This window comes from Aethalodelphis obliquidens, unplaced genomic scaffold, assembly GCF_003676395.1.
Source record: "Aethalodelphis obliquidens isolate GAN/ISIS:26980383/991018 unplaced genomic scaffold, ASM367639v1 scaffold9, whole genome shotgun sequence".
Lineage (NCBI taxonomy): Eukaryota > Metazoa > Chordata > Mammalia > Artiodactyla > Delphinidae > Aethalodelphis > Aethalodelphis obliquidens.
The window spans coordinates 17,281,590-17,300,098 of NW_020837953.1; the positions used below are offsets into that span (position 1 = coordinate 17,281,590).

The following is an 18,509-nucleotide window of genomic DNA, read 5'->3' on the forward strand; positions in this document are numbered from 1 at the left end:
GCGCTGCGGGGTCTCGCGCGCAGGTGACCTCAGACTGCTCGGCCCGGGTTCAGCCGTCCTCTCCGCCGAGGCCTGGCAGCCCCTACCCAGGCGAGGTCTCCCAGGGACCGGACTCCCGGCCCAAGCCCCCAGTCCGAGCCGGACTTCGTTATTCGGAGACGGCTGGGCCGCGCCCGACCCCTCCTTCCCCAGCACCAGCGCGCGCGGGCTCCGCACCCCACCAACCCGGGGACCGCGAGCTGCGGGGGAGGGGAGGGGCGGCGGCGCCCGTTAGCCGTGGTGACTGCCCGCCCCGACGCGCGCAGAACCGGCCCTTACCGCAGCGGAGAGGGAGGCAGGGGGTAGGCGGCGCCCGGCCCGACGCTGCTGGGAAGGCGGGGGCGACGGCGAATGCGGCGGCGACAGCCGCGGGGAACCCCAGCGGGCGCCCAAGTCGCGGTGGGCCGCCTGGGCGCCGCCATAGTGGGGACGCAGCGGCGGGCGGAGCGCTGCGGGACGACGGGACCACCAATCCCACTCTCCGCCTCAGCGCCCTCACCGGGGGTTGGGCATCCGCGGCCAATCGGCGCGCGGGAGCCGGGCGGGGCGCCGGGCTGACCAATGCGGGGCTGCACTGCAGGCAGAGAGCGGACGCAAGCCCGAAGCGGCCCGCTAGACACTGGACCCCCGAGTTTTCCGGCCCGTTCGCCTCGCGCGCCCGCCGGGACTCGGGCTGTTGGCGGTTCAGGGCGTGGGTCCAGCGGGCCTGGCCTGCTGGTTCCGCGCCGACGCCCCCCCCTCGGCTCCCCGGAGCCTATCCGCCGCCTTGAGGAATCTTCCCCCGGCTTCACGCCCCGCAGGGCGCGCGTCTGGGATGCGGACCTCTGACGGCCGCAGGGCTCGCTGTCCGCCGAGATGACCCCTCGAGAGCCTGTTTCCTCGGCCGTGCGAGAGACGGGGGTACACGGTCATTCCACACTGAGGGACGCAGGCATCCGCCTGGAAACAGGCTGAGACACAAGGCTGTGGACCTCCACGGGCTGGGCGACCCTGCTCAATCCTGTGGAGTTGGGTGGACAGCGGTCGCTGGCGGCCCTTATTACTACTTTAGAGCCTCTTTTTATTCCGGGCACAGGACCATTCCGCCCCATCTCGTCTACCCTTTTCAGTTCCGGAGGTCCCAGCTTTTCTCCCACCCTACTGGGGCACAATTTAAAACGTAATTCCCCCGAGGGGAGTTACGGAAGAGAGGAGGAACTGTCCGGCTGTGATCCTTGGTTGCCCACCCAAAGACGCTGCCTCACCAAAGGAGGGCAGTTTGCCCTGGCCAAAAGGCTTCTGAGGGGAGCCTGCCTAAGACAGGCTGGTGCACGCTTCCCTGGAGTCAGTCAGTCCGCTGAGGCCTGGGCCTGACTGCAGGCAAGAGGGCCTGTTCCGTGGGACTTGAGACTCTCATCACCTCTTTAAACTTCAGTTTCCCAGGAGGTTATTACATTTGACCAAAACAAAACGTGAAAGTTTCTAGAAAAATAGTCATTTGTTGAGCAAGAACTCTGCTGGGGTTACAGAAGGGACTACCCTGCCTGTCCTTCAGCAGGGCTGGGGATGGTAGGGTCAGTGAAATGTAGGGAGGTCTGGGACCCTGCCAAGTCTGGGGAAGTGTTTCTTCCCTCCAAAGATGTGTGCTCCCAGGGCTTGCCAATCCATTAAGGCCTGGCTCTGTCCACGCTCACCTGGGAATCCTTGGGTGCTGGACAAAAAATTCAGCCTCCATTTCTTGGCCCCAGGAGGGAACTGGCATAGAAAAGTAGGTATCTTTGAGACCTGCTGCTCCTCCCTTCCCCCACAATCAGACACCAGAGGTGGCAGCCACCTCCCAAGCCCCAGGACACAAAGAAGCATTGAGTTGCTGAGCTGACCCAAGATTCTCCCGCACCTGGCAGGGGCCAAGAAATAGGACCTAGTGCCTGGCTGTCCAAGACCAGCTGAACAGCTCTGCTGTGCCCAATTCACTGCCCCTCCCACCCCTGCTGCTGCTGCTGCTCTAACCTTGTCCACCTGGACCTCAGGAACCCAATGGGGGTCCAAGGGACCGGGTCTTCCTCCGGGGAAGCGTCTCACCAACTACAGGCAACTCAGAACAGCTTCAGGACCTAAGGGAAGCGCGCACGGGGTGGGGGGCCGGGGTTGTCAATCCCTTGCTTTTCAAGCACCTAAAATGTACTGCCTTCTTTCAAGCTGGTTCTACAATTTTTATGGAACGGACACTGGCATGAACTTACACCTGCTCGATGAAGTTATTAACAAGTGGGGTCAAGATGAGAGAGATCAAACTCAGTTTTACAAGTTGTGGAAGTGGTCTGGTCCTTCATCTATCACCTCTTCCTTCCCATCTCTAGGGCCAGAGAAGCAAAAGGAGGTACTCACGGCCAGAGGTGCCTCTACTTCCCAGGTCCCACCATACAGAGCCACAGGACCAGAACTTGACAAGGAGCCCATCTCTTTAGGAGGGCTTCCTAGATCCTGCCTTACTGAGCCTTCTTAAAATGCATGGCCCTGCTCCAGAGCCTATGACTCTAGATACACTCCCGGCCTGACCCTGGGCCACTCAGGCTCCTTGGGGCAGACACAGCCAATCCTCTGCTCAACACGTTTTATTGCTAAGGACAAGGTGATGCACCGGTTTTCAAAATAATTTGGTTTATAGCGTTCATACGTAACAAAAAAAGGGGAAGTATTAAAATCTGATTCTTGTATACATACGGTATAAGTGTGAATCCCTCCAACCCTGGGCCCAGGCAAACAAATTCATAAGGAGCAAAAACCTGTTTAACCCCTTCAGTGTTGCCCTCCAGTCCCACCCCGCTCCCAAATCAGCTCCCTCCCACCCCCAGACCAGGGGGCATATCTAAACCCACCCCCTGGCCTCCAGCGGCCCCAGTTCATCTTAACCCTCCCAGCCCCTGCATGATTGCAATTTTCTGTTGACAGACTCATCCGCCAGGCTCTGCCTGCTTCCATCATTAGATCCCCCTTCAGAGTATTCCCCACCCACACCCTTTAATACTGTCCACAGGGGCTCTGTGCCTAGAGTGATATGGGCACACACCCAGATTACCCCTATCTTCTCCTTCAAGAGAAGGCAAAGAGGTGGCGTTAACTCCTTAGCATCTCATCGCTGCAGCTTTGCCAGCACTCTCTTGAGGCAGTTCCAGAGACAAACGGATGCCACAGCCATCTGCAGCCAACCCCCAGGGGCCCTTACTCAGTTCAGCTGAGGGCAGAATTTCACATTTTTGTTGCCCTGGATAGGCAAGGAAGAAAGTAAAGGCCAGGGGCTGGCAGAAGCTGGTCCAGACCAAACATACATACGCACACACACGTGCGCACACGCACACGCGCACACACACACACACACACACACACACCACACACACACACACACACACACATAAATACAAAAAGGGGGAGGGGGCAAGCACCAGCACCTCTGCCTAGTTGGTGCAGGTGATCGTTAGGAAGCTAAGTCCAAGGCCAGGAACAGGGCAACCAGCCCAGCCAGCACAGTCGACCCCATTACAGACTGGGGCCCATGCAGCCACAGCGTTCCAGTGCTCAGCCCATCAGCTGGGAGATCAGCGGCTGCTGCCACATGTCCAAGTACGGCTTATTGTTTCATTACAGTGGAATGCGATGAGGGTGGGGTGAGAAGATGATGGGGTCGGTTATTTCATTCCTTTTCATTTTACAGTTCACTTTTAGAGACTTCAGAGTTCCAAGTGTCTGCTGTGCTGCGGAACCCCAGAGTGCTTTCGCCTTGGCAGCTGGGACTCTCCTGGCCGCTGGAAGCACCTACTCCATGATGGCCCGGTATAGTGCAGGCTCAATGTAATCTTCCCGGTATCTTGAGTTGATAACTCGTTGCCGTTTCTTTTCCTGCTTAACCTCTTTCTCCGTGAAAATCTCATTGAAGCGCATGTCCGAGGCTACTGACTACAGAAGAACAGGCAAACCAAGTGAGCACTTTATGGCCAACCACCCCGAAGAAGAAAAACCAAGGGACACATCCTTGCTGTGTTCCCTCCCTCCCAGATGGGAACCGAGGGCACACAGAAAGTACACACTCACCAGTCTAGACTTGACTCTCTTGGGAAGCTCTTCATCCAGCGTGTACACGTCATCTCTCTTAACCACAAGCTGTGAGCCATCCTCAAACTCCACCTACCAAGGAAACAAAGGCCTTTAGCTAAGATATCCCTGACTCTCTCCCTGGTCCATCACGCACAGTGGCAATTTCCTGCAGTCACAGGAAGGGTTTAGAACACTGAAGTAAGGCCTGCCATGTTTGAAGCCATACCTGGCAGACTGGACACAGGGCAGCCCCTAGCTCTGAAAAAGGTTGTCACTGATCCCTTGGCTCAGCGGTCCCCAACCCCCGGGCCGCAGACCGGTGCCAGTCCACGGCCTGTTAGGAACCGGGCCGCACAGCAGGAGGTGAGCGGTGGGCGAGCAAGCAAAGCTTCATCAGCCGCTCCCCACCGCTCCCCACCGCTCGCGTTACCGCCTGAACCACGCCCACCCCCATCCATGGAAAACTGTCTTCCACGAAACCGGTGTCCCTGGTGCCAAAAAGGTTGGGGACCACTGCCTTAGCTCTCCCAAGAGCAAAGACTTCCTCTTGCTCAAGAGGAAACACTGAATTAATCAGGCCCCCTCCCCCATCCCCAACAAAAGCCTTTGGTTACCTGGTACATCTGGATGGGGTGAGAGGCCACAAACTTGGCTCCATAGACTTGGCCGTCTGTCCATCTCACTTGGACTACTTCCCCTTCAGCAGGAGGACCCAACTGGAGACAGTCCTGACTCTGAGGGAACATTAAGGAAGAAGGGTGAAAGGAAGGTCTACCTGAGAGACCTGCTAAGTCCAAGTCCACCCCGTTATCTCTGCTGGCTGCTGCTGCTTCTAAGTGACAGAAAAAAGCAGCCATAATAAACTTAATAAATGTAAAGGACATGTGCCATGATCAAGAGTCCGTCTCACGTTCCTTCAACTGTCTCTCTAAGGGACAGGGGGACAGGGCTCTGCCAGGAAGAAATACTCAAACTTTATTCAACTATTTAAGAAAAGGGTTCTTAGGATTTCCCTGGTGGCGCAATGGTCAAGAATCCGCCTGCCAATGCAGGGGACACAGGTTCGAGCCCTGGTCCGGGAAGATCCCACATGCCGCGGAGCAACTAAGCCTATGCGCCACAACTACTGAGCCTGCGCTCTAGAGCCCTGAGCCACAACTACTGAGCTTGCGTGCCACAACTACTGAAGCCCACGCGCCTAGAGTCCGTGCTCCGCAACAAGAGAAGCCACCGCAATGAGAAGCCCGCGCACCACAATGAAGAGTAGCCCCCGCTCGCCGCAACTAGAGAAAGCCCGCGTGCAGCAACAAAGACCCAAAACAGCCAAAAATAAATAAATAAAAAAAAACAAATAAAGTTTTTAAAAAAAGGAAAGAAAAGGGTTCTTAACCTTTTTTTTGAAGGCAAGGTAATAAAAGACCACCTACCATGGGACCTGGCAAAAAACTTTAGGACTTTTACTCCCTGCAGACAGGGGAACCCTAAGGATGGGTGGAGTCCTTGCTGCATTCCCAGCAGAGGGCTTGGTATATAGTGGGCGGTCAGTGTATGAACATGGTCATGGCAGCTGAATAAAAGGTCTGATGGGTAGACCTGGGAGAAGGTCCTTGCGGACATGGCCCAAAAAAGTACACATCGGAGCGGAAGCAGAGCAGAGAGTCTAAAATGCTGTGATATTCCAACTGCTCTTACCAATTCCACTACATGACAAGAGTATGGAAGGTCCTACACGCCAATTCACTTACTGAATAGAAATGGCTCTATACTGTATTGCCAACTCATTATTGACAGGTACTCAGTAACTATATCGTGTATGAGTTCAACAACTAAGTAGAAAGTACTGCCCCCAAAAGAATCTGAAGTGGAAGTTTTAACTAGCCAAATATGTGATCTTTGATAAATCCCTTAAGTTCTCAGATATTAAGTTTTACTACAATAGCAGTTCTCCAAGTATGGTCTGCAGACCTTAGCGGGGGTTCCTGAGCGGGGGTTCGTGAGAGCACGATGGTTTTCACAATAATATTAAAACATTAGCCTCTTTTGCTGCGCAGACATTTCCAGTGATGGTGTAACACCTAACACGGGTGCAACTGCTGGTGCTTCAGCACAAATTGACGCAATGGCCCTAAGCTCTACTACTCGTTACTGCGTTCTTAACCACTGTGTACTCATGATTTAGGAGCAAAAGGAAAAAACCTGGTTTCATATAACAACGTCCCTTGATGAAGCAGAAAAAATTTTTGTGTGAAACCTCAATCTTTGAGTGCATGTGTTAAGTACTCAAAAGACACTTCTGCTACACGCTGAAGCATGATGGTTGTCTTGAGGAAAAGCATGCTGTAACTGTTTGAGTTGTAAGAAGTAACTGCTTTTTCCATGAAACACCAGCTTTATTTGAAAAAAATGACTGACAGACAAACTGTGGTTATTCAGACTTGGGTAATGGCAGACATCTTCTTGAAAATGAATGAAGTGAGCCTGTCACTTGGAGGAAAATGGACTGACAGTATACTGCCAATGATAAAACCTAAGCTTTCAAGCACAAATTACAATTTCAGAAAAGTTGTGTCACCACCATGAGCTTGAAGCTCCCTAAAATTTAAAGATTTTTCTGAGCTTAGTGCTACAAATGAAAATGATTTTTTTGGAATTGTCTAATAAAATTTAACAACATCTGGAAGATCTACATAGCCCATTGCACCAATATGGATGATGGTACAAAATCACGCATGAGTGCAAGAGCCATTCTCAGTGTAAGACAGACCAAAGAATATTAATGTAAGAGGGTACGTTCACCAAGCTGCCTTCAGAGTCTACACTGCAGCTAACTTTTAAGAAACTACCACTCGTTGAGGTCTGGTGTAGTATCAAAGTAGAATAACCACAGTCATCTGAAAGGCTACTTAAATTTTACTCCTCACTTTTTCAGTCGCATATCTGTGTGAGACCGAGTTTTCTTCACATACTTTAACCAAAACAATATATTGCAACGAACTGAAGATGTGATGTAAAAAAGGTTTGCACAATTGTAGAAGAGTGGCACTCTTCTAATATTTTTTGTTTTACTTAAAATAATTTTTCGTTTTAAAAAATGGATTATTTCAAATCAATTCACCTCAGTTTTCATTTCTAATGAGCAAATATTGATAGACATAACCCACAAAAATACAAGCTCTTTTGGGGTCCTCAGTAACTTCTAAAAGAGTCCTGAGATCAGTGTTCTCTAAGTTAGAGATACCACCTACTTCTCAGAGTTGGTATGAGAAGTGACCGAGATACCCGAGTAAAGTACTTAGCCTAGCGTCTGGCAAACTGGAAGAGCTTAATAAAGCATAGCTAGTCTACTGCCACAGACACTACTGATACCATCTTCACTACATGGAAGTCTGCCTCACAACTAATGAATGTACTTTTAGCAACTAAGTTGCTAACGTGGTAGAGATGTGGGAAACACCTGTTGTTTAAGGACGAAGTGGCTTCATTCCACTAGGCTGGTGCTCGGTCTGACATGAAAAGGTGGGGGTGGGGGTGGGGGTGGGGGTAGTGGGTGGGGATGAGGATGGACGGACGGACGAACGATGGACAGGGGAAACCTGAACTGAGTGCTGAGCCCAGAGCCAGGAAACCTAGGATTGAGTCCAGGTGGGGCCCCCAGTGTCTCAGGTATTGATAACACAAGCAGGCCAGGGATATCTCCAAGCAGTTTCTATTCAGCCCCCAAAGGCATCAACTGTAAAGAACCAAAAGCAAATTCCAAAAATCTACTAAGAGGGCATGGCAGAAAAGAGATAATTGGCTAATTCTCCCAAAATCACACAGCTACTAAGCAGTGAAGCTGGTACTGGCACACTGGTCTGATTCCAAAGCCTGGGCTCTTCTTCCACTGCACCAGAACACCTTCAAAGGGTAGTTTAGACTAAAATACAAGTATGTTTCAAAGAACTGCAAAAAAAGCCGGTTCCTACAAGCTCCTAGAGGAAGCAGGGTACCCTAGCGGCACACGATATTCTTTGTACAGAAAGACCAGTACAAACACTTCTTTCTGTTTGGGGGCCGAATGATGGGACCATGGGCCTGGATAGAAAAGGCAGGCAGGCCCACAGCCAGTCTGCCAGTCAGACCAAGAAACTCCCCCACCCCAAAATGCCCATGAAGCTCCTTGCAGACATTACCACTATGTCCTCGGGATAGAGATTGTCACTGAAGGAGCCGTCGTCAAAGTTGACTTCATAGAAGGTCTCCGTGGTGAGCCTTACCACCTCACACTGGTAGAAGCGCCCATTCTTGTGCTTGCTAATGACCTTCTGGCCCGCAGTGATGCTCTGCAAGGCCCCCTTGGCACGCTGGAAGAAACAGAGGCTTGGGTTATGGCCACATTGAGCTGACAGGCCTAGCGAACGGGGACCAAGATCAGGGGGCTCTTCTTTACCAGGGAAAGATAAGCGTGAGACAGGAAAAGGAAAAAGGAGCAGGAGATGGGAGTGAAACAGGTCTTTCCACACCCCAGCCAGGACACGGAAGAACCTAGTGTCTTATTTTCCCCATAAATATAGCTCCTCCCTCATTCCCAGTCCACAACTGGTCCTTTACCATCCTGTCTCACCACAAACTCCCAAAACAGACTCTTGTGACTTCCCTACTGTTTCGAGGAGCTGACCAAACAGCACCTACTAATTCACATAGTTTAGACACACATCAAAGTGGACGCTCAACAGGTGATCTGAGGCCCAGGGTCCCCACACAATGCTCCACACAGATCTTAGCACCAGCTCTACCCTCAGGGCCAGGGCACAAAGACTGAGGTTCCCTGGATGTCCTCAGCTGCACACTATACACAGCTCCACAGCTCTGCCATCTCTGGGGCCCTCACATCACCCTTCTTCTCATTCTGAACTTGTCCTTGATGCAAACGAAATCACAGAGCATCTGGTGGTCTTGTGTCCAACCGCCCCTCCCCAAGCTGCCCAAGCTCTGTGCTCCAGCCATGCTGGCCTCCCTTCTGTCCTCTGAGCATGCGTGCCAAGAGTGTTCCCACCTCAGGGTCTTTGTGCCTCCGTTCCCTCTACCTGAAAGGCTCTTCCTCAGTTATCTGCACATTGGCTCCCTCACATCCAAGTGTCCACTTATGGACAACCTTACTACCTCTCCTCCTCCATTCCTGTATCCAGCTTTACTCTTATGCCGGCACTTCTCCCCGTTTGATACACTGTACATTTACTTGTTTCTACATGTCTTTCAACTACACTAAATGCAGCAGGAGGGCAGGCACTGTTGTCTTGTTCACCAGCATGTTCCGAGCACCTAAAACTGTGCCTGACATGTAGCAGATGCCCAGTAAGTATGTGAAGAATGAATCAGTGAAAGAAATACTCAACAGTACCCCGTTTCCTCATAGCACCAGCCATCTACAGCTGCCAATGTGAGGGCATGGGGGGCTAATGACCACCACCAAATCACTACCCTGTTCCAACACAAAGCTCCTATCTTCTTACCACAGCCAGGACTCAACGGTACCTCAAGCTTTTATTCCTCATTCCCATATCGACTATTTTTCCCTCTTCCTAAGCTCCTAACCCACCTCTGCCCACCTCCTGTGCTCAACAGAACATCTTTAATGAAAAAGGGGAATCCAGTCAGCCAACGAGGCCCTTTCCATGGTGGAGGACAGCTTGTCCTCTGGGCTGGTGCTCTACTGTGTCCTTCCTTTTATGATTGTTTTCACCACACTGTTGACAAGCCTTCATCGGGTCTCCTCCACTGGACTCTAATTCACTGATGGCACTCTGGCTTCTGACCTGACTACCCATGGAACCCCCGGTTTGGGGTGCAGTGACCACGCCAGCAGCCCTGTCTTCCCGACAGCACGTGGCCCTCCTCAGCCTCTGCCGGCTGCAGGGCTCTCCTTCTCTCCACGTCTCTCTGCTTCTCAGCTGCTTTCGCTGCTTCCTGCTCTACCATCTGCTCCTTATACTAGGAATCTCCAGAGCCCAGTTTCTAATGGGAATTAGGTTTAATTATGCTGTTAAAGGCTGATAATATCCAAATCTTAATCCAGCTAATCTAGCTGCCTCCTGGTACCTCAATCAGAATGTTCCAGCGACCTCAAAGTCTATAGGTCTTTCCCTCATTTTTGTCTCCCCCACTTTCCTCTGCAAAACAGCCCTGCCCCATCTCAGTTCCTGATCGCAGTTAATACCATATTAGCATCCCTTCCACCTTTAAGGGAGTGGCCTGAGTCATCTTGAATTCACACTCCCTCATCCCTTCCTCTTTCTTCATCCGCTCCCCATGGCAGCCAACAAACCCCGTCAGTTCTACCCACTGTAGGATCCCAGCGTTGGCTGTGACCCTAAAGCTCTCCCTCTGTGTTCCCATTTCAGACCTCACTTCTCACCTAGGCTAACTGGTCTCCCGGCCTCAATTTCTTATTCCTTCAATCTTTTCTGCAAACCACCACCAGAGTAACTGTTTAAAAAGCATATAGCTCAAAATCATAATATTGGAAAAGTTCCCCTTACCTAGTGGAAGAGACATCAAACCCCTAAGTGTGGCAGCCCAGGGCCTTAATTCTCTGGCACTGCCTGCCTTTCCAGTACCATCCCCTGCCACGTTCCCAGAGCCAGTCTCACACATTCCTTCTCCTGAGACTCGCTCATTCCGTTTCTGAAGACTTGACTGCACTCCTGCTCACAATTCCTACTTATTGTTTAAGACCCATTTAAGCTTCACCGTTCAGAGAAGTGCAAAAATCACTACTGTATGGGGGTTAATGGTTAACTCTTCTTCCCATCAGTTCACAACACTTACAGAGTTTCTGCAATGTCCCTGACACTGTGTTAAGTATAGGGACACCCAGATTAACAAGACATGGACCCTCAAGGAGTTTATCCAGGAGAGGCAAACAAGGAATCAACCACAAGCAGCTGGTTCCACTGGATTAGGAAGCACAAAGCAGGAAGCAGAGGATGGACAGGGGCCATCTCCTAATCCCACACTCATTAGCAGCCTCCAGGAAGCACAGCGCTTGAGGAGATACTTGCTGACACAATAAATGGAGAGCCTGCAGAGAAAATGATCCCGGAAACCGTCGAGAGGACTCTAGAATGGCACCCTCCTCACCTCCAAATTAGGGATCTTGTGCCGAAAGCAGGTAATGAAGACAACAAAAGGCCAGTCATCTGGCTGCATCATCACTCCTGCAGCCTGAGCACAGCTCACGTGGAAGGCAGTTGGGCAACGGCCATGAGAACACTGCACACAGCAGCCAGCAGTTCTTTTCCTCCGTTTCTTACAGAAGACACATTTCTACAACACAGGAGAAGCAGGCCAATGATTCTGGGAACTAGGATGGTCTCCTCTACTGTACCTGCACCCAAATGCAGAGTCTTATGAGCAAGAGCCCACCCCCTTCCCAAAACATGAGGGTACACGCACCCTCTGTTAATCTCGTATCCAGTCACAGGTATCCTCACTAAGTAGTTTTAACCAGAGGGGGAGAATCGTAAACCATGACCGAAACTGAGGGGTAAAGGATGGCCACTGGGCCAACCAGGCGATGCCCTCCTAAGCGCTATGCTCCCCTCTGTCCAGAGACTCGGCAACAGGGAAGGGATGCAGGGTCACAAGCCCATCTCTTTCCGCTTACCAGTTTGAAGCGGGGCAGGGGAATTTTGCTCACATCCACTGGACTTCTTTCTGCAATGTTGACAAATCTCGCTTCCAGAATCGCCACCGCACACGAGACATGGACCCACCTGTCAAAAGGCAAAGGCCACCTCAGTCCCCCTGCAGCTCCAAGGCCCTGTGGCCTTCTCTTCTAACATGGGCCTGTCTATAGCGTTTCCTCCCTTACCCAGCATGACCACTGGACTTCCCAGCAAGTTCCTGGGACCCAGTGAGGTAAGACCAGAAGCGTCTCCACGCTGAGGAAGCGGAAGAAGGTCCCCACCACAACATCCCGGGTCAGCGTAGGGTCACACTTCTTACACACTCACTCACCGCCTGTTGCAACAGGAACAGAGCCACAGCTAATTGCGTGTGGCAGGTCCCAGGGAGTGAGAATAAATTAGAGAGCCCCATACACACCTCTTTTACCAGAGGACCTGGGCACTTCCTCAAAATATCTCCAGCTGCGCCCCAATGTACCGGTAATCCCAGCCCTCCCCATCCAGGCCTTTGGCCAGACCTCTCCCGGGGCCGAAGTGACCTCTCCCTTCCTCCACCTCAGACTCACTCGCTAAGGTCTGGCCCTAGCCCCACTTACTCTGAGAGGTCTGTTCAACGGACACCCTTAGAGAATTATTAAAGTAAGTTCTGGGCATTTGGGGAAACTGACACGCACCAAGATGAGATTAACTAAGACGGTGAAAACTCTCAGGATCAAGCCACGTGAAAACCTACAACAGACAGCGTTGTGGCTGCGTGGAAGCCACCTGCAGTGTGTGAGTGGGAACAGATTTGTTTTGCATGGCCCTAGAGGGCAGACCAAGGATCATGAGGTAAAGGTGGGAGGTGCAAGCAGAGCCCTTTCCACTGCAAAAAAGGAAGAACTTTAACAGCACTATCTTGCAATTCTGAGGAACACAGTGACCTCAAGTCACGGCAGCAAGTGCCTTTAGAGGAGTGGAGGCGGCAAGCAGAGCAGCCAGCTATCTGGAACGGCATGAAGGGGATTCCTGTGAGGCAGGATGCCGGGCGGTATGTGTGCTTCAAGTTCCCACAGGATTTTAGCTGGAAGCAGGGTCTTCACTGCTGGTTCCCCATCGACCTGGGAGTACTCTCCCCTAAGCAGCCGGTCTTCGGGGCGAAAACCTCATTCACCTTACATTTATTTCTACCTCTGAACCACTGAGCCACGCACGACCAAGCACAAAATTTCAGCTCAGTGAAAGCGAGCTGCCAGACGGCCAAGAAGCCCAGCTCTGGGCTGAGTACCCAGAACCCTCTGTAGAATCGGCTGAGTAGTGGGTAGTCATGGCTGGGCCCTCCTCAACGTCCCACTGTCCTTCTTAAGGACAGCTGCCCTCATTCCAAACAGCAAGGGAGTCCGCCTGCAGGAAGGGCTCACTAGCTCACAGCCGTGGCCACCTCTGTACCAGCCCCAGCTGTAACAAGGTAACTGTCCTCACTTCCTCCACGAAGCCCCCGCAACATCTTCACAGGGTCTTCGTACCCTCGTGAGTCCATTTAGCTCTTCCAAAAGGAGGACGTTACTTACAAGGCTGCCTCAGAGGGGAAGCTCGGGTTGGAAAGTTCTGGGACTGCTCGGCTTCCCATCCTTAAAATTAGTCTTGGAGATGCTATTTCGGCCCCAAACAGTGTGCTTCCCAAGTCCTCGTCAGTCATACCGATGACGGCCACCGCCCTGGCGCCGTGCCTGCACTCGGCTTCAGAGCCCAGAGAACTCACCTGTCGTCATTGGCTCTCTGCAGGGCTCCTCCTCGTAATGAGCACAAGCAGCAGTCCTGCCAAGAAGACGGGGAGGAAGAGTGGTCACCGCCGAGTCATTAACGTCCCATCTGCTCTCCCCACCACTTCCTGCGGGCCACGGTAGCCTCCACGTGAGAAAGCAGCCCGCAGCATGCGGGGCCTCGCCTGCACAGACCTTGTAAACAGGACTCCCCTGCAGGAAGACAGGGAGGCCACTCGGGGCTGAAGTGCGCCAATTATTCTCCTGACTTAACATAATCGTCTTCGCTGGTACTGTTAACAACAACCGTAAGCAAAGTCACGGGTGATACCCTACTCAAGCTGGGGGCATTACAGGGCTCTGACTGCCTCCTATGAGGGTACTGCCAGGTTCCAGAGAGAGGGGAGGAATAAAGGGAAAGCTACCAAATGAACCATCTGAGTCCATTTTGATGCTCCAACCAGATGGCTCAATTCTTTACAGGAGGTTATGGTCCATCCACAGGAAAACCTCTACTTGGTCCTGACACGATGAAGCAAACACGGCTTCCAGACTCCATCGTGCCCTGCCACAGGTGGGCAGCAAACACTCTCATTGTCGTGGGGATTTACTCCGACAATGCTCACCGACATCACTGTGTACCAGGCACTGCACAGACCCCTGGGACATAGAGTCCGCGTGACACAGTCCGATCGTGAGCGAACTTGTCTCACAGGGAGACAGCAACAGCATGGAAGCACTCACCTCTTCCAGGGCATTGGCCGAACACCGAGAACACATCCAGTCTTCAGAAGCCTTTGCAGGGGGCACCCCGTAGCAACCTAACAGGGACACCGAGGTAAGCAAATTAAACCCAGAGGCCAGAGTCAGAAGGTAGACCTGCAACTCTTTTCCAGACACTACTTCCCAAAGCTACAACCAAATCTTACAGAAACCCCTGAATTCTAGCATCAAGGCCCCCACGGGTCAGCCATACAGTATGGCCCACAGTCTCAAAAAGTCAGAAACTAGATTCACTGCTACCAACACCTAGCGAGCAGCAGAGATTAATCCCCTCCTGGTATCTACAATCAAAGGGACAGCCCAGGGTAGACAGTACAAGCACGGAGCCCAGAGTCACAGGAAACTCAGACTCAATCAGCACCGAACTCCAAGAACAGACACATAAGCCATCTGCACTGGGGAGCTGGGGAGGTCACTGGGAGGTCGCAGGGAGGCCAAGAGGCGGCAGGACTTCCAGTCAGACGGCCCCACCCCTGGGACCGGACGCAGAGAAGAAGTGAGGCACTCACTGGCATGGACCCGGACGCTGCACTTCTTGCAGGACACTAGGATGCTGGTGCCGTCCTCCTCTAGGTAAGGGGTGGACAGGTTGATGTCCGTGCTACACCCAGTCGAGGTGAAGCACATTTCTGGAATCAGTGGCTTGGTCCTCTGCTTCTGGGGCGCTAAATCTGGAGCACTGCCGCAGTTCTGACTAAGGCTTCCGAACTCCACCTAAGGAAGGAGCAAGTGCACACCTCAGTGAACAGCCCCGTGTCCTCAGCTCTCCGCCTGCCCCGTCAGCAGAAGGCTGCTCTCTTCCTGACAGGGCCCCTGCTAGGCTCCCGGGTGCACAGCCATTATCCCAGGGCCGCTAACTGAAGTTACCGCCAATGACTCCAATTCGATTTCTCACAGCAGCATCAAACAAAGGCCCCCGGGGACAAGTGAGAAAAGGAAGCGAGGTAAGAGGCAACTGGGATTTCAATCTTCCCAAACCAAGTGGTAATAAAATGCACTGAGAGGCTGGTGAGGCTGCTCTTGGCGGCTCCCCTCTGCGATGCACAGCATGCGGGCCCCACCCAGGGAGAGGACACAGAGCAGGTGCTTCCGTGGGCCAGCACTGATTTCCTCTCGGGGCCCATGTCAGCAGTCACCTGAGCTGCAGCACTGTCACATGGCTGGAGCCCCGAGAGCCACTCCTGGCTTGGGGCCCCCTTGGGAAGAACATTATGTCCATGTACTTCCCTTGGCAAACAGCCTGACTGCAAGAATCTGCCGCTTCTGCCGCTGGATGGTACCATCACCCCCGTTCCAAGGACGGGGCCCAGAAACATGTCACCCCCCAAGCCTATGCCATTCATGAAACTCTGAGCCCCTCAGCAGATCTACTGGCAGTACAGCCTGGCCATCTGGCCTGCTTCCCTCACAGGCAAGGGCACACTGAGATCTTTTGGGTTTGCTTTTGGTCAATGGAAAGAAGGAACGAGTTACTAACTCAAAAGTACTCTGGTCTGAAGTTTCACTCTTTGGCAAACATGAACCTGGGGCCCTGCCAGGCTCAGTGGCAGCCATGCTACTCTAACCACCATCAGGGGACTGATTCTCTACATGCCACCCTGTGTAGGTCCCAGCTGAGACTGACCTGGTCATCTGGCACATGTGACTTGTGGGTGCCTTCCTGGCCCCCTAGAGCTGGACCCAAAGAGACCCATGACGGTGGAGCCATCAAATGCCCCAGGAGTGGGAGGGGCATGGCTAAGCTCAGCCAGGGTGCTTTCCCATCCCCCTCCCTCCTGCAGGCCCTCTGCTCCTACACCTCCCAAATTCCCTTCCGCTACTGCCAACATCCGAGGTGGCAATGGGAAGGGAAAGAAGAGACAACACTGGAGGAACTGGCTCTTCACCTGACATTCAGAATGATTTAAAGAAATCCCCTGCTCTCCAGACTGACTGGCAAGGTCAACAAACCACCTGGAAGGAATCATCACTGACTAGAATAACAACAGAGCAGATTCCTCAGCAAACAGTGTGAGTGCCAAGGGCAGCAGGGAATCCCCCAGAGCCTAAGCCACACCCTCAGCTCTTCCCCAAAGCATTCTCAAGGGAACACCCGCATTGCTGCATGGCTATCTGCCTGGTGAAGCCTTTCCAACACGTGGATGGGGCAGAAGACACTAGGAAAACATGCCTTTCCCAAGCTATGTCCCCACCATTAAACCTAGCTTTCCTCTGAGCGCTGGCCCCGGGTAAACAGAGGGGACGTGGTGGGCTTACCTGATGGTAAGTCTGAAAGATCATGCAGACGGCGCAATGAGGGGCCTGCTGGGCCATGGCCTCGTTGAATTCCTTTTCGGCCTCAAAGTTTGGAGGTCGGTTCTGCCACAGCTGGCTCAGGGGCTTGGCCCAGGCCTCCGTCTCCTCAGCCTCCTCCTCGGGGGTCCCCTGTTCTGATACATCTAGAGGAAGAAGCAGGGGCGTGAGTCAGTCAGCACCGGCCCTGCACAACTATGGCTCTGCCCGGAGAGCCGACGAGCTCAGCCCAGGGCTCTGGTCCCAGGTTTGGACTAACCCAAGATCCTATGGGTGACAAAGGCAAAGGGCAGAGGCGATCTGCAAAAGACTCCTTCAGTACTTGGACGATGCTGTGGGGAGCCCTGCAATGACCTTCTCACTCCTTCCCAGACAGGCGTACTTTCCAAGAGACCCTGGAGTCCTACGCTGAGTAGCCCAAGGAAAGCTCTGGAACATACCTACGGAAGACACCCATTTATGTGTTTACTCCTTGCAACCCAAGCTCAGTGCAAATAAACAGTTATCTGCTCCGCCTTCAGTCATGTTCAATCCAAAGGGATCTGGAAGCTGCCAGTGCACGTGACCTCGGTGAAGGGTACCATAGCATATCTAGGCCGACACAGACAATTAAAATCAACCCCTGTAAGCCCCGTCAATCAGGCCTAGCCAGGAGCCGTGGTGCCAAAATCCAAGCACAGATATTTTCTGCATCCTGGCCAGAGCAAGAGTGATCGAGACAGGAGGCAAGAAACAGAAACGGACCGCTCACAATCACAACAGAAAACCTACCACACTGACATCTGCTCCGCTTATAAAACCAAAAGTGGCCAAGAATCGTCCTACGTGTGAATACTGAACGAATGATGAAAATGTTCACTATGTTAAATAAAAACTGCAGGAATCAAAATTTTACAGTTTACATAGATAAAACTTCATCGAGCTATACAGTTAAGGCATATGTACTGCACTGAATATGTTATGCCTCAACTGAGAAAAAATGTGTTCAGTGGAGAGAAGGGTGTGTGAGACTAAGAGACTAAAGAAACTTTCAAATGCAGTGCGTGACCCTAGTTTGGTTCCTACTGGTTTAAAGGGGAAAAGCTATAAAAACACATTTTTAGAATGAGCAGGGAAAGATGAATATAGACTGAGAATCAGAGGACATTATGAAGTTACTGCTCACTTTCCAAGGTGTTATGACAGTGGATTTTATATAGGAGACAATCCTCCTTAGGAGATGCCTATCGGTGCACTTTAAGTGAAGTGACTTGACGCCTACAGCTGACTTTCAAACGATACAGCAAATATGCATGTACTTGTTCGTACGTAAGCAACGCACAGGGAGAGACAAGTGATTATGGCAAAATGGCAACAGCTGTTGAATGCTGGAAGCGACACAGTATTCTTACTGTTTCAACTTTTCCACGTTTGAAATTTTTTAATCATAAAAAGTTTGAGGGAGGTATATTATGATCTCACGTTATTATACAAAGACATACGTGGACATAATTTAACATCTGACGAGGACAGTCAGGAAGATTAACACATTAAAGTGTTCACAGTAGTCATCTCTGTGGGGTAATCTTGCTGTCCTCTTTGTAACTTTTTCCGCTTCCCCAGTTTTCCACAGTCTACATTGCTTTAGCGCATTGGGGAGAAATCAAGAAGCTAGGCTGCTGCGACCCAGAGGAACTGAGACCCCCACAGGGGCTAGAGGAAGACCCCAGAGGGCTTCTAAGACTCTGCATGGAAGTCTGCCTGCTTCTGGCTACAAGGTCTGAAGAGGCTTTCCCACCAAGCTTATCATGATCTTTCTACCAAGGAAAACAGTAGAGATGGGCATCGACATCAGATCAGAAAGGGAACGTGAGGTTTGTGGAGCAGAGGAAGGGCTGATGAGACTCTGGGCTTTCCATGGGCGCAGGCAAGGACA

General features: G+C 52.1%; 2 protein-coding genes across 10 annotated transcripts in view; both read right to left on the reverse strand.

Annotated features, from left to right (window-relative positions):
- The window catches only part of ST3GAL3 (ST3 beta-galactoside alpha-2,3-sialyltransferase 3), a 237,031-nt gene extending 236,612 nt beyond the window's left edge, over positions 1-419 (reverse strand). For all 4 annotated transcript variants that reach the window (XM_027108817.1, XM_027108816.1, XM_027108813.1 and 1 more), the window contains exon 1: positions 319-419. The gene's annotated coding sequence lies outside the window, so the exon portion shown is untranslated. The remainder of the gene's footprint in view (positions 1-318) is intronic.
- A 2,196-nt stretch (positions 420-2,615) lies between these two features.
- The window catches only part of KDM4A (lysine demethylase 4A), a 50,391-nt gene continuing 34,497 nt past the window's right edge, over positions 2,616-18,509 (reverse strand). For 4 of the 6 annotated variants that reach the window (XM_027108809.1, XM_027108810.1, XM_027108807.1 and 1 more), the window contains 10 exons: positions 16,559-16,740; positions 14,812-15,016; positions 14,264-14,340; positions 13,519-13,574; positions 11,756-11,864; positions 11,230-11,415; positions 8,283-8,453; positions 4,725-4,844; positions 4,108-4,200; positions 2,616-3,972 (listed from right to left, as the gene is read on the reverse strand). In XM_027108809.1, coding sequence (XP_026964610.1) covers positions 3,832-3,972; positions 4,108-4,200; positions 4,725-4,844; positions 8,283-8,453; positions 11,230-11,415; positions 11,756-11,864; positions 13,519-13,574; positions 14,264-14,340; positions 14,812-15,016; positions 16,559-16,740 — 1,340 coding nt within the window. In that variant the 3' untranslated portion in view covers positions 2,616-3,831. The remainder of the gene's footprint in view (positions 3,973-4,107; positions 4,201-4,724; positions 4,845-8,282; positions 8,454-11,229; positions 11,416-11,755; positions 11,865-13,518; positions 13,575-14,263; positions 14,341-14,811; positions 15,017-16,558; positions 16,741-18,509) is intronic. The other 2 variants (XM_027108805.1, XM_027108806.1) reach the window with 1 other exon arrangement.